Source organism: Zootoca vivipara, chromosome 6 (assembly GCF_965207765.1).
Source record: "Zootoca vivipara chromosome 6, rZooViv2.hap1.1, whole genome shotgun sequence".
Classification (NCBI taxonomy): domain Eukaryota; kingdom Metazoa; phylum Chordata; class Lepidosauria; order Squamata; family Lacertidae; genus Zootoca; species Zootoca vivipara.
Window position 1 is genome coordinate 59,995,605 of NC_142589.1, and position 26,195 is coordinate 60,021,799.

Sequence of the window (26,195 nt, forward strand, 5' to 3'; positions counted from 1 at the left end):
TGAGATAGCAGTACAGCTAGGTGATTTTTAGACCCTGAATCCAATCCCTCCACACACAACACTAGCTGAACAGGTGTGAACCACACAATTAGCATTTATCTTCCCTCCACAAAGGGCAAGTGTGCCTAAATGTGTATATTTAGTGAAAATAATTTCATTTTAAAGGAAACAGCTTGCAAGAAATGTGTATTTTAAGCAAAACTGCTTAGTTCATACTAAAATTCTGATAATTTTCACGAGGACTTTTAAAATAATCATCCACATTACAAACTGAAGTGGAAATGCAGAGAAATGAACTTAAGATTGAAAGTGTGAGAAACCGAAATTGACAGATTCACCCATCCCTACTCATAAGTAAAGTGACTCATAATTTCTTTTTCAAATGGAGATGTTTGAACAAGCCTTGAAACATTAAATCTGCTACTTTGGGATTCTTCAGTTTCTCATTTTCCCAATCGTAAGCTTAGTTCACATTTTTGCATCAGTATGCTCTATAATATACATATTCTTAATGAAAATTTGTCAGCGTTTTAATATATATTTTTGCATGCAATTTTGTCTAATATACTGCTATTTTGTATTTTATTTTCAACAATATATTTTTATGAACACTTTATCTGAATATCCACATATTTGTACACTTTATTTGTTGAAGAACTGAATCACAAAATTCAGAGATGTGCAAATTTCAAAGGATAGCTGCCTTTGGTTCATGTATTCTCCCCCATCCCTCAACGAGACAAATCAGATCCAGAAATTCATACATTCCTAAGATATATATTTGCTTTTCTTGCTTAAGCTATGATGATGGATAGGATAAACATGGAAGATATTTAACACCTATGTATAAATATAGTTGGCAAGAAGGGTTATGGGCAGATGTGTCTCCCTGTGCCTTTATTTCCAATCCTTCACTCCTTCAGCCCTTTTCTGTCTGTCTTAAAACCCTTTTACAACATAGCCATATTTTCTAACTGTCGTAACATTTAACTGATGGTACATATCCATTGATGTCTGAACCATTTCACTGAGTAAAACTTAAGACACCTACAAAAAATAGTAAAGGTGGTATCCAATGCCCTTGTTCCATTGCACAGGATTTGTTTCTGCAATGGAGCTTCCCCCATCTCCTCTCCCCTTGCATGTCGTCACCCTCTCAAAATCTGCTTCAGATGACTGGGGGAACCACTAGACCAAATTTAGAGGGGAGGAGAGGAGGAAAAGTTTCCTTTCACAAGTGTAAATCCTTGCACTGACAGGATAAGGGACATGATGCTGCAATATTTAAACAATGGGTTAGATTAATGAATTTTAAAAACATTTAATCAGTTAAAAGGCAGCCCCTGATTAATTAATTAATAATAATAATAGAAACTTTTCAGTGCAATCCTACACATGTCTACTCAGACGTCCACCCCGCTGAGTTATGTGGGAATTTCTCCCAGGCCTCTGTTTTCGTTGCTGGTTCTCCCACCCACCCTCCCTCAATTCAGGGTGCTGCTGATACTCCAAGGATGCTATGGACTATGTCGGCCACCGTATTTCGGGGCCGGGCAGGAAATTTTCCAATTGGCAAATCAGCACCAGCTATTTGGTTTTCGCCTACCTCATATTAATCGTCACACCTTTGTAAGGTGGATATGCTTTGGGTAAGCTTATATCTTGGATGGAGGAGAGGTTGTAGCCTCTGCCTGCCCTCCATGGGTAAGTTTCACAGAAGTCTTTGATTATTTAACTCATTTCTTTCTCATGCCACACAAACTGTTCTATTAGGGTGCAACTGGGTTGCACTATCCTAAGGGTTGTTGGTTTCCCCGAAGACTGTCACGCTGAAGGCTGAAGCAATATGTCTCTGTATTTATATATAAGGATCAGCTTGAGTGGGTGTCCGCAAAAAGTTAGTGGCTCATTGTCCATGTGATTAAGGTTAATTCCCTGGCAAATGTCATTTCTGTTGTTCAAAGGAGCATCCAGGAACAATCTAACCCCTTGAGGAGCCTAAAGGAGGCTCTTCTCAACAACAACAACAACAACAACAACAATTTATTCTGGTCAACGACCAGCAGCTCTTCTGAATATATCACTTAATATCTGGACTCAGTTCAACTGTTGTAGCTCAGTGACTAAACCCACAAGGCAAAAAGCAGGGTGAGGAGAGCTTTGGCAGCTCCATCAGAACAAAAAGCCGCACCACACCTCCCTCCACAGAAGGGAAGAATTCAAAGCTGATGGGGCCAACTTTTGAAAACAAATGTCATCAAGCTGGTTCCTCGGTGCATATATCCAGTGCTGGCTCTTAGTCAAAGTTCCCCCACAACAGCTTGGAGGCTCTTACTTAGAACAAAAAGTGAGGTCTTTGTGAAATCCTTCTGGTAGGTCTGAGTCTAGCGCTAGGACAGGGATAGGGAATCCCAGGTCTGGGGGATGAATGCAGCCCTCCATATCTCCCTATCTGGAGCTGGCCAGTGTGGTGTCCTCATGCTCAAGGGAAGCATACAACGGAAAGGTACAAACTTTGGTCACATCCACACTATACATTTTAAACACTTGCTGGCTCATCACCTTCTTGTGGTGAGTGGGCTTGCACGTTCCTACGACCCTTGTACGGTCAAGGGGGAGGAGCTAGATAAAGAATGATGCAAGAAGTCCTCCAATGGCAGAACAGACAGAAGATAAAAAGTGTCATGTTACAACGGTTGTGAAGGCGGAAGAAGGCTGCAGCAGATAATAATCTACTGGTTGTCGTGATACTCATGCCATCAGAATAGAGTCTCACTGTGAAGACATAGACGTCTTCCAAAAACCCATCCCGAACCCAGGACCGTGAAATCTGGAAGCCCCTAGTCATGATCTGGTACATGGGCAGTGGATACAGATTCAGTCATTCTGACTCAAGACTCTTAAGGACCGCCTGTTTTCAGAGTTCCCTGATAATTTTGAGGAACACTAGAGCAAGCTAAAAACATCCATTATTGCAGCCTGTGAACAAACTATTGGATACCAAACCAAGAAACACCAGGACTGGTTTGATGAGAACGACAGTGAGATTGAACACTTTATGGACAAGAAAAGGAAGGCCTTTCAGATCTGGCAAAGAGATAGAAACTGTGCCACTAAGGAAAAAACCTATGTCAACGCTAAGGCTGAGGTTCAAAGAACCAGAGAACTAAAGAACATCTGGTGGGGGGGGAATCTCAAGAGATCCAGCACTTAGCCAACACTCATGATGCACAAAGACTATCTATGGGCCAATGAATCATGGTATATGCCCCCTACACTTATACAGATGGTACCACACTTCTAAAAGATAAGCTATTGCATTGCGCTGGAAAGAACATTACTGTACCAACATCTCCTTAACTGCAACTCACCCATAGCTGCTGAGGTCCTCTCACAAATTCCACAAGAACAAATCAGAGATGAGCTTGCAGTATCTCCAAATCTAGGAGAGTTTTGTACAGCTATTAACCAAATGAAAAACCACAAAGCCAGTGAACCTGATGGAATACCTGCTGAAATCTTCCAAGTGGGTGGAATTGAACTTACACAACAGCTTCACAAGCTCATCGAAAATTTCTGGCGGAGAAAGGAGATCCCAGCAGACTTTAGGGATGCCAAAATTATCAATCTCCTTTAAAAAATAAGGTGATAGAACGGATTGTGGAACCTACGGTATCAAGGCATCTCTTTATTAGCTGTGGACGGCAAAATTCTTGCAAGGATCTTAGCAAACCGTCTCCTAACAATATCCGAGGCTACCCTTCCTGAATCCCAAAATGGTTTTCTATCTTCTAGGGGGACAGTGAACATGATTTTCACCGCTCGACAGCTTCGATCCTGGGGACTGTAGTTTGTTAAAGATCCTGGGAATTGTAACTCTGTGAGGGGTAAACTACATTTCACAGGATTATTTGGGGGAAGCCTTAACTGCTAATGTAGTATAAATGTGCTTTTAAAGGATGGTGTAGATGGTGACTGACACCCCCCTAGACAAAAGCTGAGGGGGAATGAAAATTCTCCACACTGTCTATTGGCAGGGAGATACATGTGTGGGCACATTTTGGTGAATATTCTTGGGGGAGATATGATGAAATTCTTTTCTGAGAAATTGCAGCTCAATTGCTGTCAAGACGAAACTCTATTGTTAGTTCATGATGTTGCTGGATGAAGGAAGGGAGAGGGGACCAGAAGGGGCCAAGCCCATGATCTCCTTTATCAATGGCCACATCCACACCATGCAGTTAAAGCACATTTGTACAATTTTAACAGCTCCCAGGATTCTCTGTGGGAATAAATGTGTGGTGTGGTTGTGACCAATATTAAAATAATAGTAAACAATATTTAAACTGGATTGATGGCTGTGTTTAAAATTCGCAGCCAGGGAAACTTGGAGGAAGCCATTTTGCTGATTATTTCCCAGAGGGAGGACTCAAACTCTCTAGCAGTTAAGAAAGAGCAAAAACAAAACAGAACAAAACAAAGCAAGAGCCAGAAAATTATTCTGTGAGAAATGTTGGCTCTGCCCTACCCTAGACATTATTCTGGTGATGAGCGCTAGGAGGCAACTGCCTGACCTGCATGCGCCAGAGTCTTGTCTTCGCTTTTTAAGGCTGAGTCAGTTAAAGAAAAACAAGTGGGGCCCTGCAACAAAACATTTTGTGTGCGTTCTGGGAGCCTTTAAAGCTCTTCCTTCTCAGGGATGAGGCTGCCCAGAGTAGGGTAGCATCCCCACCTGAGAAGAGGGAGCTTTCAAGGTGTGGACTGGGCCAGTTGCCAGTCATCCAGCCCTGTGCCTTCACAAGCTGGTCCCTTCCTCATCCTCTAAGCCAGGGGTGGCCAACTCCCAAGAGACTCTGATCTACTCACAGAGTTAAAAACTGGGAGTGATCTACCCTCTTTGGGGGGGGGGGTTCAGGTCAAAGCTGTTGAGTTTTTTCAAGGAAGGGAAACCCTGTTTTGGGGGGTTTAGGTCAAACTTGTTAAGCTTCTTTTAGGAGGGAGGGAGGCCCATTTTTGTTTAGGGCTTCAGGTCATAGTCCAGCTTTTTTTTTAGGGAGGAGGAAAATTTTGGGTGAGCTTTTTTTAGGGGTGCCAGTGATCTAGCAGTGATCTACCACAGACATCCAGTGATCTACTGGTAGATCACAATCTACCTGTTGGACGTGCCTGCTCTAAGCTTCCTCCACTCCATCCCTCTCTATCTTGCACCACATTCAGCCAGGAACTGCTTTTGGAAGCCTTCCAAACAAGCCCTGGAGCCAATTTCGCTTAATGGCAATGGATTCAGGTGTGTCAGGCACCTGCTACATGCATGCATAGTTGCCTTTTAGCATTATTTATGTGTGTGTGGGGGGAGAAGTCCTTTGGTTCCCTCCCCCCTACTATATTCTATATTTCTTTTGGGGATGTCTTTTGGGGCTGTGTGCAAAGCTCTAGGCTTGATGAAGCCTGCTGATACACCCACCTAGCGCACGAATGGTACCATTTTTGCAAACAAACAAACCCAGACCATCAGTACTCTGGTCTGAGCATTAGAAATAGAGGAAGTTATTGTGTGTATGATGTTTGTGTGGTTGTTATTGAATGGTATGAGGGCTGGGGGGGGGGGCGCAGAAGCAAGACTATCATTTTGGTATTTCTCTGTTTGTACCTGACCTTTCCTTCAATGAACTATGGCGTGGCTGAAACAGGGCTCTGCTCTTTTTAATCCTTGCATAATCTACTCAAGGTTAGCGAGTGCTTCGACTGAGAGACTACCGTACTCAAGGCCACCCAGGAAAACTATGTGGTCTCCCCAAACCATGACCAGCACTGGTGGCTTCAACTGTTTAGTGTTTTCAAGATGTTGTATATCACCCTGAGTATGGCTTTAGAAAGTTGTAACTTATTATCACATAAAAATGCTAACATCTACAACATTCTGGCTTTCATGTATCTGCCCCCCCCCCCCCAGTGCTCAAGAGTACACAGTAACAGCACCTCTCTCTTTTGTTGTTAAAAAGTGTGACGGTTACTGTAACAACTTAATGGTGAGTACTGGCACTTTTTTAAAAATAGAAAAAAAGCACTGCCCCCACCCTTACTTTTTTTGCCTATACTTGGCCAAAGCAATAGCGGTAAGTCACAAGCTGTCATTTCAAAATTCCCAGATTGCCCAAAGCAGAGTCACTCCACTGCATTGTGGGAAATATAAATAGTATCTCAACTGTCCACTACCGCAATGAGGGTCGACATTTAAAATTTATCACATGGCCCCATGATGCCTGATGCAGCGTGGCTTTAGAAATGTAGAAAGGGGACAGAGAGGTACCTAGTCTGGGGGGCCCCTCAGGGCACCATTGGCTAGGGCACCCACAACTGCCCAATGTTGCCAGTTACAAATGCTAAATGCTAAAAATTATCTACTGACTTTATATTGTACAGTATGTAGTCCTTTATTCTGCACCAGTCTGTTCTATAGTAACTACTGATGCTCATTTGCATTGTTTATTATTATTATTATTTATTAAATTTGTATACAGTGGTACCTCGACTTACGAACAACTCGCCAACCGAATTTTTTGACTTACAAGTGGGGCAAATGGCCGCACGCTTACGAATTTCTCGACAACCGAACGGAAACTGCAGTGGTTTTAGATAGGGTTTTTTCGACTTACAAATTTTTAGATGGGGTTGCTTCGACTTACGAATTTTCCTGTTTCCAATGCATTCCTATGGGAAATCGCGTTTCCAATGGCACTTTTCAACTTACGAATTTTCCGACCTACGAAGGTGCCCGTCGGAACAGATTAAATTCGTAAGTCGAGGCACCACTGTACCATCCTTCATCTGCAGATATCTAGGTGGTCAGTTCACACTGTAAACTGACAGTTCCTTTAATTTTAACCCCAATAATGTTGAACACAACATATAATCAGTTACATCAGTTAATCTCACAAAAAAATATAGTTGATCTTAATATGGAATAGTTGCAATGGTTCAGCAATATTTGCTATCAGAGCAGACAGTGGTTGGTTGGCAGGGGAAGGGAGGAAAAGTTCATTGTGCACCAGATATATGTACATTATATAATAATAATAATAATAATAATTTATTATTTATACCCCGCCCATCTGGCCGGGTTCCCCCAGCCACTCTGGGCGGCTTCCAACAAAACAGAAATTCTAAAACACAGAAATCCATCAAACATTAAAATACAGAGATCCATCAAACATTAAAAGCTTCCCTAAACAGGGCTGCCTTGAGATGCCTTCTAAAGGTCTGGTAGTTGTTGTTCTCTTTGACCTCTAGTGGGAGGGCATTCCACAGGGTGGGAGCCACTACCGAGAAGGCCCTCTGCCTGGTTCCCTGTAACTTGGCTTCTCGTAATGAGGGAACCGCCAGAAGGCCCCCGGAGCTGGACCTCAGTGTCCGGGCAGAACGATGGGGGTGGAGACGCTCCTTCAGGTATACCGGACCGAGGCCGTTTAGGGCTTTAAAGGTCAACACCAACACTTTGAATTGTGCTCGGAAACGTACTGGGAGCCAATGTAGGTCTTTCAGGACCGGTGTTATGTGGTCTCGGCGGCCGCTCCCAGTCACCAGTCTAGCTGCCGCATTCTGGATTAGTTGTAGTTTCCGGGTCACCTTCAAAGGTAGCCCCACGTAGAGCGCATTGCAGTAGTCCAAGCGGGAGATAACTAGAGCATGCACCACTCTGGAGAGACAGTCAGTGGGCAGGTAGGGACTCAGCCTGCGTACCAGATGGAGCTGATAAACAGCTGCCTTGGACACCGAGTTGACCTGTGCCTCCATGGACAGCTGTGAGTCTAAAATGACTCCCAGGCTGCGCACCTGGTCTTTCAGGGGCACAGTTACCCCATTCAGGACCAGGGAGTCCTCCACACCCGTCCGCCTCCTGTCCCCCACAAACAGTACTTCTGTCTTGTCAGGATTCAATCTCAATCTGTTAGCCGCCATCCATCCTCCAACCGCCTCCAAGCACTCACACAGGACCTTCACTGCCTTCACTGGTTCTGATTTAAAAGAGAGGTAGAGCTGGGTATCATCAGCATACTGATGGACACCCAGCCCAAACCTCCTGATGATCTCTCCCAGCGGCTGCATATAGATGTTAAAAAGCATGGGGGAGAGGACAGAACCCTGAGGCACCCCACAAGTGAGAGCCCAGGGGTCTGAACACTCATCCCCCACCACCACTTTCTGAACACGGCCCAGGAGGAAGGCGCGGAACCACTGCATGACAGTGCCCCCAGCTCCCAAGCCCTCTAGACGGTCCAGAAGGATGTTATGGTCGATGGTGTCAAAAGCCGCTGAGAGATCCAGCAGAACAAGGAAACAGCTCTTACCTTTGTCCCTAGCCCGCCGGAGATCATCGACCAGTGCGACCAAGGCAGTTTCAGTCCCATGATGAGGCCTGAATCCTGACTGGAAGGGATCCAAATGGTCCGCTTCTTCCAGGCGTGCCTGGAGTTGTTCAGCAACCACTCGCTCAATCACCTTGCCCAAGAATGGAAGATTTGAGACTGGGCGATAGTTGGCCATATTGGCCGGATCTAAAGATGGTTTTTTTAGAAGCGGTTTAATAACCGCCTCTTTCAGCGGGTCTGGGAAGGCTCCCTCATGGAGAGAAGCATTTACCAACCCGCGAAGCCCATCGCCCAGCCCTTCCCGGCTAGCTTTTATAAGCCAGGATGGGCAAGGATCAAGGAGACAGGTGGTTGGTTTCACTCGTCCAAGCAGCCTGTCCACATCCTCGGAGGTAACAGATTGAAATTGATCCCACAAAACTTGACTAGACAGGACTCTAGCACTCCCCCGCCCCGGCCCTGCTCCCACGGTGGAGTCTACCTCTTCCCGAATCTGAGCGACTTTATCTGCAAAAAACTTTGCAAAATCATTGCAGGAGATCATGTGGCCCATACTGGGCCCGGATGGAGCAGGTGGTTCCGCTAAATTGCGAACCACCTGGAAGAGTCTCCTGCTGCTGTTTTCTGCAGATGCGATGGAGACGGTGAAGAAGGTCCTCTTCGCCGTCGCCATTGCCACTTGGTAGGCTCGAAGTTGAGCTCTAGCCCGTGTCCGGTCTGATTCAAAATGAGTTTTCCGCCACCGGCGCTCTAGCCGTCTCAATGACTGTTTCATCACCCTCAGCGCCGGGGAAAACCACGGGGCTGTCCGGGCTCCATGCAATCTGAGAGGGCGCTTCGGAGCCAGACAGTCAATAGCGCTGGTTAACTCCGCATTCCAGCGGGCCACCAGGGAATCAGCTGAAAGGCCATCGACATGGGATAAAACATCCCCTACCACTCTCTGGAAGCCAATTGGATCCATTAAGTAGCGGGGGCGGACCATCCGAATCGGTCCCACCTCCCTGCAGAGGGGAAGGGTTGCGGAGAAGTCCAGTTGCACCAGAAAGTGATCTGACCATGGCACTTCTTTTGTTTCGCTTTTACTTAATGTCAGATCACCACCATCCATAGAGGTAAACACCAAGTCCAAGGCATGTCCGCGGCTATGAGTTGGGCCAGACTTATTCAGGGACAGCCCCATGGTGGCCATGCTTTCCACAAAGTCCCGAGCGGCTCCTTGTAAGGTCGTGTCGGCATGGATGTTAAAATCCCCTAAGACAACCAAGCTAGGTATCTCCAGGAGCACATCCGACACGACCTGAAGCAGCTCGGGCAGGGAATCCTTGGTGCAGCGGGGAGGTCGGTACACCAAAAGGAATCCTGTACTGCCCCTATTGCCCAACTTCCAGAACATGCACTCAGAAAACTCAGTCTTACCAATAGGACGCCTGGTGCAAACTAATGACTTCCTAAAAATCACTGCAACCCCCCCTCCCCGCCCAGATGGCCTGGGTTGCTGTGCATAAGAGAAACCTGGTGGGCAAGCAGCGCCAAGAACGGGCCCATCAGCTTCATCCAACCAGGTCTCTGTCACACATGCCAGGTCAAATCCTCCATCCACAATCAGGTCGTGAATGGCAGTGGTCTTATTCATCATCGACCTGGCATTGCACAGCAGCACCTTCAGGTCATGTGGGTATCCCTTGCTGATTCCAATATCCGTCCGGTCAGGACCAGACCCGGAGGCAGGGATAGTCCTCAGACAACGACTAAGTCTGCCTCCTCGGTAATGACATGGTCTGGTCTTAGCGTAACTCCTCCTCCTACCCGTGACCACTGAGATCGGTTGTCCCAGTGCATCCCCTCCTGTGGAATCTGCCCCAGCCATTTTGCTTGCTGGGACCCCCTCCCGGGCAGCCCTGACCCCTCCCCTTAAAAACAAAATAAAACCTCTGTAAAAAACAGCAAGAACGGAACAAAAGGAAAACATAAAAAACACAATAAAACAATAAAACCAAAAACAATAAAAATTACAATACACCAAAATTTAACAGATTCCCACACCCAACTAAAAATCCCTCCCACCTACCACCCCAAAGAAAATACCCTCCCACCTACCACCCCAAGAAAATAAAAACATAAAATTCTTTAAAAAGCATTTTAAAAAGAACTCTGTGCTGTTTTAAGTTCCCCTGGGCAGCACCAGCAGCAGAGCAGCGGCGGCAGTCCTTATGAGGCCCTCCAGGCCCCGCCCTAGACCAGGTGGAAGGAGGCAGGGACAGGGCCTGTGGGCACTCACAGCAGGAGAGAGTCCTGGGCAGCACCCACCACACAAAAAACACAATAAGACAATACTAACCAAGAAACAAAAATCACAGAAGTAACAAAATTTAAAAAATTCCCAAACCCAAGTAAATAACCAACCCCCCCAACATAATGTGTTTAAAATGATAAAAGAGAATTTAAAACATTTTTAAAAGAACTCTGCACAGTTCAGAGTCCTCCTGGACAGCAACAGCGCTGGGGGCAACAGTCCCCAGCAGGCCCGCCAGGCCCCTCCCTAGGCCAGGTGGTGAGAGGCAGGGACAGGACCTGCAGGCACTCGCGACAGGGGAGTCCTCCTGGGCAGCAGCAGCAGTGGAAGCAGCAGGCCTATTTGAGGCCTGCCAGGCCCCTCCCTAAGCCAGGTGGTGAGAGGCAGGGACAGGACCTGCAGGCACTCACGACAGGGGAGTCCTCCTGGGCAGCAGCAGCAGTGGAAGCAGCAGACCTATTTGAGGCCTGCCAGGCCCCGCCCTAGGCCAGGTGGTGAGAGGCAGGGACAGGACCTGCAGGCACTCGCGACAGGGGAGTCCTCCTGGGCAGCAGCAGCAGTGGAAGCAGCAGGCCTATTTGAGGCCTGCCAGGCCCCGCCCTAGGCCAGGTGGTGAGAGGCAGGGACAGGACCTGCAGGCACTCACGGCAGGGGAGTCCTCCTGGGCAGCAGCAGCAGTGGAAGCAGCAGACCTATTTGAGGCCTGCCAGGCCCCTCCCTAGGCCAGGTGGTGAGAGGCAGGGACAGGACCTGCAGGCACTCACGACAGGGGAGTCCTCCTGGGCAGCAGCAGCAGTGGAAGCAGCAGACCTATTTGAGGCCTGCCAGGCCCCGCCCTAGGCCAGGTGGCGAGAGGCAGGGACAGGACCTGCAGGCACTCACGACAGGGGAGTCCTCCTGGGCAGCAGCAGCAGTGGAAGCAGCAGACCTATTTGAGGCCTGCCAGGCCCCTCCCTAGGCCAGGTGGTGAGAGGCAGGGACAGGACCTGCAGGCACTCACGACAGGGGAGTCCTGGGCAGCAGCAGCAGTGGAAGCAGCAGACCTATTTGAGGCCTGCCAGGCCCCTCCCTAGGCCAGATGGTGAGAGGCAGGGACAGGACCTGCAGGCACTCACGACAGGGGAGTCCTCACATATGCTTTTTAAAACAGGCACCCCAGAATGCAAGGCCAAATAGTGGTAGCGACTCATGAACATCCTGAAAAATAGGGAGCAAGACTGAGAAAAAGGACAGTTGGAGTAATACACATTCACCCCTCTCACCTCAATAGAAAGACTTATGATCCAGCCTACGAAGTCCTATAGTGAGGTGAGGAGAGCAAATGCAGCAGAATAGGGCTAGTAAACACCTCCAGGTGACTCAAGCCAGCCATCCAAGGCACACCCTACTTATTATTGTTATTTTTTTCATTTATAAATTGCTTCCTATGAAACACCTCAAAATGATTTAACAATGAAAAGCAATTTAACAACCAACAATAAAAACATATATAAAACTATGTCATATATAAAAACAATTTCAAATCCAATACAGATACAAATTAGAATAATCTATATCTAAATATATAAATGTAAACAGACCATATTTGTTTGTCTCCACTGTTCGCTAAAACCGCTTGACCGATTGCGTTCAAATTTGGACACAATGTCACATGCGGATAAGCAAGTGACCACATACCGTTTGCATAGATAGACATCACAACAGCGCCAGGTTAAACCCCCAAAACCCCATGTTCCATAACACACCACTCAGACAAAAGTGCATGCTGGGAAATAGAAGCCAGAAGCTGCGTCTCACAGGGTAGGGCAGATTGTAAAGTCAGGAACCAATATGCTATAACCACCACAACGGCCATTACTCCACAAAGGGCCATGCTGGGATCCTGCCCCTAGCCACTCACGTCCCACCATCAGAGACAGGCCGCACCTCGCCGCCACCGCACCGGAAATCAAGTCCTACTGTTGCCGTCCCCTTCCCTCTCCAAAACACCTCAGCTCAGCTGTGCAGGGAGCGGAGGTGGGGACTCGCCTGCGTTGGGGGTGGGGGCAGGACGGGGTTGGGATGGGTTGGGGGCAGTCACAAGGATGAGTCACAGCAACCCATGGCCAGGCCAGCTAGTAATAATAATAAAAACACTCCACATAAAAAGGCATGTTTGAAAAGGAAGGTCTTCAATAGATGCCAAAGAGACGATAGAGACAGCACCTCTCTGATACATTAGCAGGAGAGAACTCCAAAGGGTAGGTGCCACCACACTAAAGGCCTGGTTTCTGCATTGTATGGAACAGACCTCCTGATGAGGTGGTATCTGCAGGAGGCTTCTCCTGCAGAATACAATGATCAATTGGGAGATGACCTTTTGTTTGTTTGGTTGTAAGTCACTTTGGATTGCCCTAGTGACTAACAAGTAGTGGTGGTGGTGGTGGTGGTAGTAGAATACTACTACTACTACTACTACTAATAGGCATCTTTGTCCTAAATTATATAGGACTTTGTAACACCAACCTTGAATCTGGCACCTTGAACTTTGCATATGCCTGCTGCTGTGTGGCTTACCCAAACTGAAAAAAACCAAACCCGTATTCAGCTCCACTTATTGCAGCAGGAGGACCATTTGCAGAGAGACCTGAGCCAACGAAGGAACCAAATCTGTTTACCTTGGATCTGACTCTGTGCTTGTGTCCCAAAGTGTCCAGGAGCAGTCAAGGATCCTCGGGGGTTGGGGGTGGTGGGAGTGATCCTCATTGGGTGCCGCAACCTCTCCAGCTCCCCAAAACGATCCCCATAGGTTTTGGTTTGCTCTTCAAGCTTCTGCCGATGCCCTGGAACAGTAAGGAAAGTCAACAAATACATTCTGTACAGAATCAATTCGTGCCAGCAGGCCCGTTGAAGATGAGTTTAGACTAGATATGGAGAGCCTGTGGCTCTCAAGATGTTGCTGGACTACAGCTGCCACAGTCCCTGATCACTGACCATGCTGGTTGTGACTGATGGGAGTTGGAGCCCCAATAACATCTGGACGGCTGCAGGTTTCCCATTCCTCATATGGAAGATGGACATTTTGTTGCAGGTCTCACTTGTCTAGTTTATATTTACAGACATGTTGCTTATGCTAGAACAGTCTTCACCAACAGGGAGCCCTCCAGGTATTTCGGATGACAAGTCCAGCTGGCTGACAGGAATTGCAATCCATAGCATCTGGAGGGCACCAGGTTGGCAAAGACCATGTTAGAATATTTTGGGCTGCAATCAACATAATGATGATATCCTTTTTTGTCCCCTGCCTCCAGGATGTGAACAATTCAGAGCACGGTGGGGGAACGAAATGCAACCGGAAACAACATGCTACTGAATTTGCCCTCTTCGTGTCCACAAGGATGTATTAAACTTTAAGCGAATGCTATTTTGCATTTGGCACACCATGACATCATGACATGAACATGTTGGGTCCCCAGCCCGCTTGCCCAATAAGAAGATCTGTATCACTACATCAAACACATGAAATGTTTTCCATATGGAAGGATAGATGTGAATCTGATACTGCAGGCAGTAATAGAAAGCACGCTGGTAGTTTGGGGCGTTTTGGCGCAAGGCGGAGATGCTGAAAAATGCAGCATGGAATGCTGGAAACGGATCCCTTAAAGGAGAGGTTGAAAGCTGCTCTTTCTGTGTCCAAATCCCCACCCCCCCACTCTGATGAAGAGAAGCATTTGCTCCAAGAGCTTTGCAATAATAAATAAATAAAAGCAAAAAAATAATAATTCCAAAGCATTTGGGTGCAAACCTCTTATTTGAAATGGAGGAACATGACAAAAGCTCTGGGCAGCTGGGCAAACATGGTAAATGTTGCAATCCAACATGATGTGAAAGGCACCACATTCGCTACTCCTGCATTCAGTGAAGATGATAGGTCTCCCAGGGTAGGGTTGCCAATTGAGAAGAAAAGAACTGACTTTCTTAAACCTCCGGGACGGTTGTGGTGTTTTCGTAAAAGCCAGAACAATGCAAAGTTAAAACCATCATACAACATACAAGCACGGTCAGCATTAAGTTATACAGCTGGTGCCCTTCATCATTTTTTGATTTATATATATTTTTTCTTTTCGAAAATTGCCTGGATGCTTTGTGGAAGGGCAAAGTATTTTAAGTTCAACCAGTCAACCAACCAACCCAAAGTGGCTGTTGCGTTCTGTGATCCACACGCCTGTTTGACATTCTTTGCTTCCATTTTAAATGGGCAAAATTTAGCAGAGTTTATTTATCTTTCTTAGGCACTCTGACAACAAGGCCTGGATTCCCTTTTCCTCCTTCACCTTTTGCAGACAGCAGTTGCCCATTCATCCTTAACTGCTTTAGGGAAGTTACAGGTAGGTAGCCGTGTTGGTCTGAGTCGAAGCAAAATAAAAAAATTCCTTCAGTAGCACCTTAAAGACCAACTAAGTTTATATTTTGGTATGAGCTTTCGTGTGCATGCACACTTCTTCAGATACACTAGAAACAGAAGTGTCAGACCCTATATATATACAGAGGGTGGTGGGGGTGGGTGGGAATGGGTGATGGGCTGATGGGAGTGGCAAACCTGTAGATGGCTGTTAATGGCTGCTGATGGCTGCAATTAGTCCTGGGCTGAGGTGCTAAAGAAAGCTTGATCATGCATAATGAGATAAGAATCCGATGTCTCTATTCATCCCAGGTGCTTCCATGGTTTTAAGCTTCTAACATTGTGTATGCCATCAAATGCCAACAGTGCCCTTCAGCTCTCTATATTGGACAAACAGGCCAAACCCTACGCCAAAGGATAAATGGACATAAATCTGACATCAGGAACCATAAGACTGAAAAACCAGTAGGAGAACACTTCAATCTCCCAGGACATTCTATACAAGATCTCAAAGCAGCTGTTTTATTACAGAGAAATTTCAGGAACAGACTGGAAAGAGAAGTTGCTGAATTGGAAATCATTACCAAGCTTAAACCCATGGAAGCACCTGGGATGAATAGAGACATCGGATTCTTATCTCATTATGCATGATCAAGCTTTCTTTAGCACCTCAGCCCAGGACTAATTGCAGCCATCAGCAGCCATTAACAGCCATCTACAGGTTTACCACTCCCATCAGCCCATCACCCATTCCCACCCACCCCCACCACCCTCTGTATATATATAGGGTCTGACACTTCTGTTTCTAGTGTATCTGAAGAAGTGTGCATGCACACGAACGCTCATACCAAAATATAAACTTAGTTGGTCTTTAAGGTGCTACTGAAGGAATTTTTTTATTCTGCTTTAGGGAAGTTTTATAATTTCTGACAAACATTAGAGGGCAGAGAGGTACGAAGTACACTATGGATTGAGACTCTTCTTACGTTGTGAGGTTCTTCATAACTCAAGTGGCAGAGTGCTTGTCACTCACAGTTGCTGCTTGGAAAGAGCAGGGCTGCCGCTGGTGCTACTATTTCCTGACTTCTTCTCCTATGCTGCCTTCAGCATTCCTGGGCTTCCCTGCGTTTCCTCCAGTTGCCACAGCAGGGGAAGTGGAGTGGGGCCCCAACCATTTTTTGTTTTGCCTCAAGCAGCAAAATGTCTTGGGCTGGCCCTGATATGCTTGATGTGAACCTTTCTCACACCATTAGTCACACTGAGCCATTCCTTTGGTTTCGTCTTGCTTTCTTAAGATACTGACCCTGCTGACTTTTCCTGCCCTTGAAGCAAAGAAAAAAGTGTGTCAAGGCCCCACCCTCAGTCACTGGCTTGTATATTTTGTCCAAAAGATGTACACCAACTCCCTAAAGCAGCAAGTGGGAAAGCATATTCAGCAATTAAGAAGGATAGAAGGGTCTTTGGCCACTTGATGAATGGACCAACTGTGAAGAGAAAATAACCATCCTTATCCTCTGTCTGTTTCTCTGTTGTCTGTCTCTCTCTTTTGATGTGTTGGCTGAAGTCCAGTTGTTTGGAGTGAGGAGATGTGCCATGTTTGCTCGCTTTCCCCTCTTTTAAGTCATGGGAGAGCTCCCACAATTTAATCCCAACTTTATTGGATCAAACTAGATATGATGGTGGTAGTCATACTGGTTAGTTTGTAGGAATGCAGGAAGCCGTCTTATACCAAGTCAGACAATTTATCGAGTTCAATATTGTCAACACTAACTGGCAGCAACTCTTTAGTGTTTCAGACAGGCCATCTTTGCCAGTCCCGTTCGGAGTTGCCAGGAACTGAACTTGAGACCTTCTGCATGCAATGTGTGTGCTTTATCGCTAATGGATGGTTCCCCTCCTTCAGTCAGACCTGCCGTCAGCACCTGGAAAGGTTGGGCAAATGCTGGGATTGATAGAGAGGGAGCTAGAAGGAAGGGAAGATGGTGGGTGGCTGCAGCTTTCGTCAGTGTTTTGCTTTGCAACATACCGCACCACCCTGTAGAAATGAGGAAAAGGGACCCCTGCCTGCTGCCTGGTAACCAGCTGCAATCAATAATTTAATGAGTCCAACAAAAACAGAAAATAAAGTAGAAATTGCTGCAGTTCACACGTTCATCTGTAGCCAAGAATCATTTCGGTGAATACCATTGGTGTTCGTCTATAGTGTTGCTGGTTTTTTTTTTTTAAAAGGCCACACATTATAACTAATGTCTTTTGATGTTTCCCTTACATTGAAATGAAATGTAAGTTATGTAAATTACATAGTTATGTAAGTTTCGTTAAATGGCGGACAGTGAGACAATAAAGTATTTCGTAGAACCTGAACTGCAGCAGAATGCAAACTGTTGACTGTGAAAAACAGAAGTCGGAATGGAAATTGCTACCTTCTTAGAGTATTAATTATTAACAATAATAGTCAGTACTATTAATAGAAGAAAAAGGAAGCATTTTCACTTAAAGTTGTTTCCCTTTATAACAGAGGCTGTTAAATTCCATATTCTGGGGTGTGGAGCTCTATTATTCAAATAGGAATATAGGAATGTATTTTGTTACACAAACTGATTTCCTCATGGCTAGTTAAGTTCCATAATATGGTAGCCACGCCTCTAGCAGAAAAAGACCTCTCAGTTGTGAATACAACCTCATGCATGCCCAAGAGACCACATACAAAACCACAAAACAGAGATGGAACATTACAACATGGAAGCCTCTCATCGCCTGTAACTTTTGGAAAGCAATTTTCTTTTCTGTCAGCAAAACTTCTCAACAGGATTTGATTAACATTGTGTAGGCTTGCCACAGGGAACAGTTATTGGCTTGCGAAGTGGTGGTAGAAATCCACCCTTGCAGGCTGCCAGTTAACCTTCCCTGAGGAAGTCACACTTTCCCGATATGAAGATTTGGCTATTAGAAACGGAGGACTTGTGGCTCACTAAATGGAAACGGCCTTGATTGGTTATTTGAATAATGGTGTACATGGGGTAAATATGCTGAGAGATAAGCATTAATGAGTAATGTTAATTACTTGACATGCATGTATCAACAACAGCCTCGCGCTGCCTCTTCAAAGATGTGATCATGCATTGCAGATGTGGCAATCGTAGACTCTGACACTCATTCTCAACCGGGAGAATCACAAATAAATTAGGAATGGGAAGGGCCTATATTGAAACAAAGCTTTGTGGCATGTGCTGATCTGCAGGTCTATCTGATGTAGCTGGCAAGACTCAGTACCTTGGCTGAGTCCTTCTTTCACTTCAGTTGTTTTCAGTGGATTACTTCTGATTTTACACAGTGATAGGATTCCCTGCCCTGCTAAATCTGCCACACCTGGGATGAGTCTGAGAGAACAACTTGCCTTGCTCTCTGCAGCTGCTGCAGCTGGAAGCAGGAAGTGGCCAACCTTTCAACTAACCCTTGTAACTAAACCTTTAACTGCAGCTTGATCTGTGGATATGAAATGACATCATTTATATCCATCCCATCACACATAGCCTCTAATGCAGGCATCCCAAACTCGGCCGTCCAGATGTTTTGGGACTACAACTCCCATCACCCCTAGCTAACAGGACCAGTGGTCAGGGATGATGGGAATTGTAGTCCCAAAACATCTGGAGGGGCGAGTTTGGGGGTGCCTGCTCTAATGGCACAAAGTATAGGCCAAGCCATTTTTTTTCCTGGTCAGTGGGCATCCCAACTAACTAATGGTTTCAGCTAAGAGCAACTGGACTCTGGGCGAGTTTACACATGCATTCTCAACATTTGATGCCTTGCTGGAACTAATACTGAATTAACACATATCATTATACGTTAACAATGAATGAACAGAAAATCTGTATTATAGACAGAAATTATGTGTGGTGACAGGAAGATACTACTTCCCATGCTATTTAATTTGTGATAGCCCCTTAACATGTGCAAATCCCCACTAGGAATGGAGTCGTCTCAGTATTTTCCAATCTTCAGTTCTCCACACTGGAGAACTGGAGAACGCGCCATATGGATTAAAATATATATATATCATGGAAATTCATTAACATTGTAGTACAAATTTATCACAATAAACATGGCTTTATATGCAGTTTTAAATAATGTATACATTTTTGGAAGCAATTTCCTCTAATGCATTTTTGTATGCTGTTTTCACGAATATCTTCCTTTTTTGCACACTTTCCCCTTATATGTGCGATTTTTATAAGCACTGGTTGGTTGCAGAACTGCATAGCAAAAATCAGATGAGTGTATTTCAGTTTGCATATTTTTTTTTGAAATTGGAAATTGGATAGATTCGGCTTTAAATATGTACTAAATCAAATTTCTCCTCCATCCCCAGTCACTTCTGTAATCCTGCAGTAAACAAGCCATGAAAAAGTGTCAAGGACAAGCAGTAGGCAGATGTCAGAAGTGATTCAGTAATCAGGAAGTAGAGCCAGGAAAAGTAGTGCAATTAGGTAATTTTAGACTCTGGAATCTGGACTTAATGGTTTTACACTTCTACACTTTATTGTTTTGGACAACAGTTCCCATCATCGCTGACCACTGGCCATCCTGGATGCATGCAGCTGATGGGAGTGGGTGTCCAAAACATCTGGAGAGCACCAGGTTGGTGAAGGCTAATTTAAACAATGGTACAGTATCAAAATTTAAAACTAGAGAAATTCTAGCTTGGAATCTGACCATTAAATGGGAAAGGAAGTGCAAGAGGTGCTTCAAGACCAGCTCCAGCTGGGCTGTCTCCTCCTTGGCACCCACAGAACCAACTAACATCAGCTGATGCTGGCTCCTACTGTAGCAAGACTGGTTGTTTTGTTTTCTGAGCATGTGCTTTTTTGGTGTTGTTAGCAAATTTAGGGACTTAGTTGAAAAGTGGGATATAAATCTATTAAATATGTTTGTTTGTTTTTAAATGTTTGGGTGTTTGGGAAGCATTGCCCTTTCGGGATATATACATGCATCATCTAAAAGCAAACATAAAGTAAGCTACTTTCTTCAGAACTATTGCTCAGTGCAGATTTGTGTAATACAAATGTAAGCAGAGGGAACTGATTGGAACCAATTAACTGAGATTTCCATAAGCATGCAGTAGTGACCTAATCATTCCTAGACACATTTCCACACAGCATCAGCCAAAGCACTTGCTTCTGGGCAGTCCTACATGTGCCGAGTGGGCTCCAGATTAAAAGCTGAGAAACTGGGAGACAGTAAACAGGGAAGAGATGTATAGGAAGCTGCAGGCAAGCTATTCCTGATGAAATTTCATTTTCTGAACTGTTACTAAATGTGCAGGGAGCCCTGTCCTCCTTTGCACCTGACAATCCTACAGAATATTGGTTGGTGAAGTTTTTACTGGGCTGGCAATTAAGCATGCCAGTGTGCCAAAACTGCCACAAGGCTATCGTCTACAGTGATGTAGACCTGTATATAGGTGTTGCTCTATGCATACGTAGCTGAAAAAGAACCACCTGGAAACAGGCATCTCCCAGTCTGTAGCATTACCTATTTTGGGCTGCTCACCACTGTGGAAAGCAACTGAAGGCTTGAGGCCTTTTTTTTAAGGTCTGAAAAACAATGTAAGACTGCCCAGGCTCAAAAGATGGCAACCTGGATCCTATTGCTCAGAGACCCCCCCAATAGTAATCAACTTGAGAAGCAGAAAGGCAGGGAGCCTGTAGGTGGCACTATAAGACAAAATACAACTCATGTGAGATATCAAATACATAAAAATAATGGCAATTAGAAATATTGGGTTCAGTCAAGAGATGATCCTCATGGCAAGGGGACCTTGCAAGGGATTGTGGATGTTGCTAGGGAGGTGTCTAAATTTGCGCTGGTCTGCTCCTGGCCTTACTTTGACATGCTAGGGGGTGTATTCTATGGATTTGTTATTTGTTCCCTGCACCGTGGGATTCAATATGGGATTAGGCGAGGTGATAGGCAGGTAGAGCCATTATTCCACAAGTCCAAAGTCACAAGTGGGATTGTTTTGTTCTGATATGCCACAGTAATAAGGATCAGATGAGTAAAATTAAACGTGTTCTAACAACGTGTGGTTACTTTTGCTCATTAAGCTGCAACTGATCTAATACTACCTTACAATTTAAACAAGTGTACTTAAGTTGCAGGTTTCGTAAAGTACAAATTTATTCCAATGTAGATGATTAAGACCATATTAATCAGTTAGTAGCCCTACTTTTAAAGAAGGGGGAAACCACAAGGAGAGTAAAAAAGCATGTGAAAGGAAACTGATGCCAGCTTTAAATATTTGTTGACTACTGTCAATCACCCCTCGGCACCCACAATGACTCCCTGGCAGTCTCTTCTGTGGCTGAGCCTGTCTTACCATAAGGCCGCAATCTGAAGAACACCTACTTGGGAGTGGGAGGATTGGCAAATCTGTCAATTTCAGTTTCCAATTTTTCCAGCCTCAGCTTTAGTTCTCCACATTTCCATATCAGTTTGTATTCCAGTGTTACTTTCTCCTAATATACAGATTTTTGTATGCAATTCTGTCAAACATTTATATTTTTGCAACCCATCTTCCCTAATATACCGTAATATATTTTTATTGTCCTTTTCACTAATAAATGCATTTTTGTGCACACGTTACATATACATGCATGTTTGCACATATTACTTGGCTGGAGAACCAGAAAAGATTCCCCACCCTTGGGGCTACACAGGGATGACTTGGCACAAAACAGCTTCCTATTCCCATACCACATTCTGTGGCACATCAGTGCTCCTTCAGTAGATAACAAGTGCAGGGCCGGCCTTATGGCCAGGCTGGGTGGTGCAGGGCGCCATGGCGCCGGCCCGCCAGGGAGGCGCATCGCAACTGCGCCGGCCCGCCCGCCGCTCTTCCGTGCAGCAGCGCCCTCGGCAGTAGCGCTACGCGCTGAGCCCGCCCGCCCGTCGCGCCGGGAAACGGGGCGGGGGGGGTGCCGGAGGGATCTGTCACACCACGGCGCCAGGGCGCCAGAGGTGCTTAAGACGGCCCTGAACAAGTGTGCTGCAAGAAGAGAAGGCTTCTGTGAGCCCAGATGATCCATCCCAAAAAGGCTGCTTCTTGTGACTCTGGATTGCTCACTGCTCTGGTTTCCCCCCCTTCAAATCAACCACTGTTGAGGCAGACAATTCTGCACAATTCTGCACGAGTGTATCAGTCAAGAACACCTGGCATGAAGGTCAGTCCAGCAAAACATCTCACCTCCAAAGGCCAATTGGGCCTCTGTATGAGCCATTGCAAAAGCCTTTGACTGTGTCGACCACAGCAAACTATGGCAAGTTCTTAAAGAAATGGGAGTGCCTGATCACCTCATCTGTCTCCTGAGAAATCTCTATGTGGGACAAGAAGCTACAGTTAGAACTGGATATGGAACAACTGATTGGTTCAAAATTGGGAAAGGAGTACGACAAGGTTGTATATTGTCTCCCTGCTTATTTAACTTATATGCAGAATTCATCATGCGAAAGGCTGGACTAGATGAATCCCAAGCCGGAATTAAGATTGCCGGAAGAAATATCAACAACCTCAGATATGCAGATGACACAACCTTGATGGCAGAAAGCGAGGAGGAATTAAAGAACCTTTTAATGAGGGTGAAAGAGGAGAGCGCAAAATATGGTCTGAAGCTCAACATCAAAAAAACCAAGATCATGGCCACTGGTCCCATCACCTCCTGGCAAATAGAAGGGGAAGAAATGGAGGCAGTGAGAGATTTTACTTTCTTGGGCTCCTTGATCACTGCAGATGGTGACAGCAGTCACGAAATTAAAAGACGCCTGCTTCTTGGGAGAAAAGCAATGACAAACCTAGACAGCATCTTAAAAAGCAGAGACATCACTTTGCCGACAAAGGTCCGTATAGTTAAAGCTATGGTTTTCCCAGTAGTGATGTATGGAAGTGAGAGCTGGACCATAAAGAAGGCTGATCGTCGAAGAATTGATGCTTTTGAATTATGGTGCTGGAGGAGACTCTTGAGAGTCCCATGGACTGCTAGAAGATCAAACTTATCCATTCTTAAGGAAATCAGCCCTGAGTGCTCCCTGGAAGGACAGATCGTGAAGCTGAGGCTCCAATATTTTGGCCACCTCATGAGAAGAGAAGAATCCTTGGAAAAGACCCTGATGTTGGGAAAGATTGAGGGCACTAGGAGAAGGGGACGACAGAGGACAAGATGGTTGGACAGTGTTCTCGAAGCTACGAACATGAGTTTGACCAAACTGCGGGAGGCAGTGCAAGACAGGAGTGCCTGGCGTGCTATGGTCCATGGGGTCACGAAGAGTCGGACACGACTAAACGACTAAACAACAACAACAACAACATGAGCCATTGCTTTAGGCTTCCAGTCATCAGGCATGCTCAATTTAACTTATTTATGTCCCGCCTCTCAATGCAAGGCGCTTAAGGCAGCTAATTACAGTGACTAAAACAATGACTAACACAATAAAGCAAGACAATCCCAGCACCAAAAATAAAAATCCCACATTAAAAACAGCAGCCATAAAACAAGAATGACAACAAAACAGCTGCAAAGCAGCCAGCAGTCAGCAGAAGTTAAAAAGTGTCAGTGAAATACTCCAGAGAACATCAGAAGAGCCTACTGGATTAGGCTGAAGAGCAATTTAGCCCAGCATCCTGTTCTCACAGTGACCAAGCAGGTGCCCAAGGGAAGCTCAGAAGCGGGACCTGAGTGCAACAACCCCTCCTCCTCCAGCAGATTGAGCTTGGTGGGGGCAGTGCCCCATTTGCTCTAGTGGACCAGCTCATTTCAACAAGTATTAATGGTTCTGCTTTTTTCAGTTCTCCTCTGCCTTCACATTCTGTTCTGCATACATATTTCTTCCTCCTGGTCTTCATATCTATCCGTTGATACTCCCAAAGACATCCTGAGAGGGAATCCAATCCTGTGTACTGTATTTCACTGGAAATACCAGTGATCTTTCTTTTAGTTCACATAAGCAGGGGAAAGATTTGTAGTCTGCCCGAGCAGGAAGAAGCAGAGCGAGTTGCCGGCGCAACATTGGGGCGTCTCTGCAATGGTGGTTGCGCCACGGCGGCCGTCATCAGTGGAGGGCGGGGAGGGGCCGGGGAAGCTGCCCCCCACCAGAGTGCTACCTGGGGCGTCACCCCTCCCTTGCTACGCGCCTGTGCAGGATTATGCAGCTCTCCCATACGGGGGTTGAACTTCCAACCGTGGCATTGTCAGTACCATGGTCTAACCAACTGAGCTATCCTTCTTGGAATACCAGTTGCCGAGTCTTGCAAGTGGTGAGAGGTGCTGTTGCGCTTAGCTCCTGCTTACAGCTTTCTCATAAGCATCTGGTTGGCCACTGTGAGAACAAGCTGCTGGACCTGATGGGCCATTGGCCTCATCCAGCTGACAGGCTCTTCTTATGTTCTTTGAGTTTTTGAAGCAGGGAAGGGGAATTTGGACTTAGCCGAAGTGTGATCTGCCCATCACAATTTTTATAGCTTTCAAATCATGGGTTATATAACTGTGTTAACATGGGACTGTTTGGGGGGCTGTGTTTGTTGTAGCACAAAAATGTGCCTAGATAAAAGGTAAGATGGGAAGGAGCCCTTAGCTCTGCTTGTGTGTTCAGACTGGGGGCTGGATGTAGTTAAAGCAGAGCTCATTTCCCTAGACTAGGCATGCCATAACTGCAGTAAAGCACCAGAGGCTGTGAACAGGGTTATGTTGGGAGAAGCAAGGGGGGGGGAGGAACGTCCTCTGTCTCCCCTGCTTTTCAGTTACTTTGAGACTCCTGGCAATTTGCCCTCCGAGTTTATGGATGGGGAAAGTAATGAAGCAACACATGAACCATTTAGCTTAATTGTTTGACCCTCGTGTAATCATATTTCTTTGAGGTAATTGAAACATTCTTCTCCCCCATCCCCCTTCCTTTTTAAAAATAACACAATATTAAGAAAGCCCTAAAGAGCTGCACTTTGTTACTAGTAATTACCAAGGAGTCAGAATTTTGGCCAGACTTGATAATTGTTTTTTTCTGGAGGAAAATTCCCAAGCTAGCAAGGAAACAGCCATGCCCTATGTTTTATTAAGCCAGATATTACATGAGTGCTCCAGAAGCTGAAGCCGTTAAGGCCCAAAAAATAATATTAAACTGGCCAACGGACTGATCCTGTGCAGCCTATTGCTGTTACTAATAGCAGTACTGTACTGCACGTCTCTGTTCCCGGGGCTCTTTCTGTGTGTGTGTGTGTCTGCTGCAACCACAAAAGCATATGAAATTCCTGAGAACCCAAACCTTCTTTAAAAGAAGTTTCTAGCCCTTATGAGTATGGATGGGGGGGAGAAATTCATTTCAGTTCACATTTAAAGGCAAGCCTACTCATTGTACACTTTCAAAAACGATACGTGAAGTGAAACACAGGCATCCTTCAGAATTTGCAGTTCTCCAAATTTTGCAGTGCAGCTCTCCAGGCACGCAATGCACACAAAAATGGGTACACTATATGCACTGGATATGCACTGAATTCTGGAAAAATGAGAAACTGAAACAAAAATTGACAAATGTGCCAATCCCTTCTTGCGCATGCCAATGCACTGCTGTGACTTTGCTATCTGTCTATGGGTTGCATCCAACTAAGATATACTCAAGAGTAGACCCACTGAAAATGATCAACCTAAGTTAGGTATGAGCATTAATTTTGATGAGTCTACTCAGCATAGGGCTAATGTTGAATAAATACAAACTCATGTCCTATTTTAAAGAGGCTGGGTGGTTGTTGTTTGTTTAATTTGAAGGGACCCAGGGAGTTGAAAGCCAAAAATGGAAAAGAAAATGGGTGGGCTCTCTCTGAAAACAGCTGCCTAAAGCAACAGCTTCATGTTGCTTCATGGTAAGGCCAGCCCTGCCCAGTAGGTGTTTCTGTACAGAGATCTCTGAGGATGCTGCTCCTGTACCTGAAAGGACCTCACTTGTCTCCGCCTGCCGTCACTTTTTATTCCTTCAAAGCCTTCTTCAAATCTCCCAGGGCACTTGGGTGAGGCGCAAGAGGCCTGTGCTAAGTCTCAGGCTGCCCAGTTTTGAGGACAGTGACCATATAGGAGTGAATTATCTCAGATACAGAATAGAATTTGCA

General features: G+C 45.6%; 1 protein-coding gene across 1 annotated transcript in view; it reads right to left on the reverse strand.

Moving 5' to 3' along the window:
• Positions 1 to 26,195, reverse strand: part of RUNX3 (RUNX family transcription factor 3) — a 133,044-nt gene that overhangs the window by 15,264 nt on the left and 91,585 nt on the right. Inside the window, exon 6 of the mRNA XM_060275800.2 lies at positions 13,323 to 13,487. Within this exon, the coding sequence (XP_060131783.1) occupies positions 13,323 to 13,487 (165 nt within the window). The remainder of the gene's footprint in view (positions 1 to 13,322; positions 13,488 to 26,195) is intronic.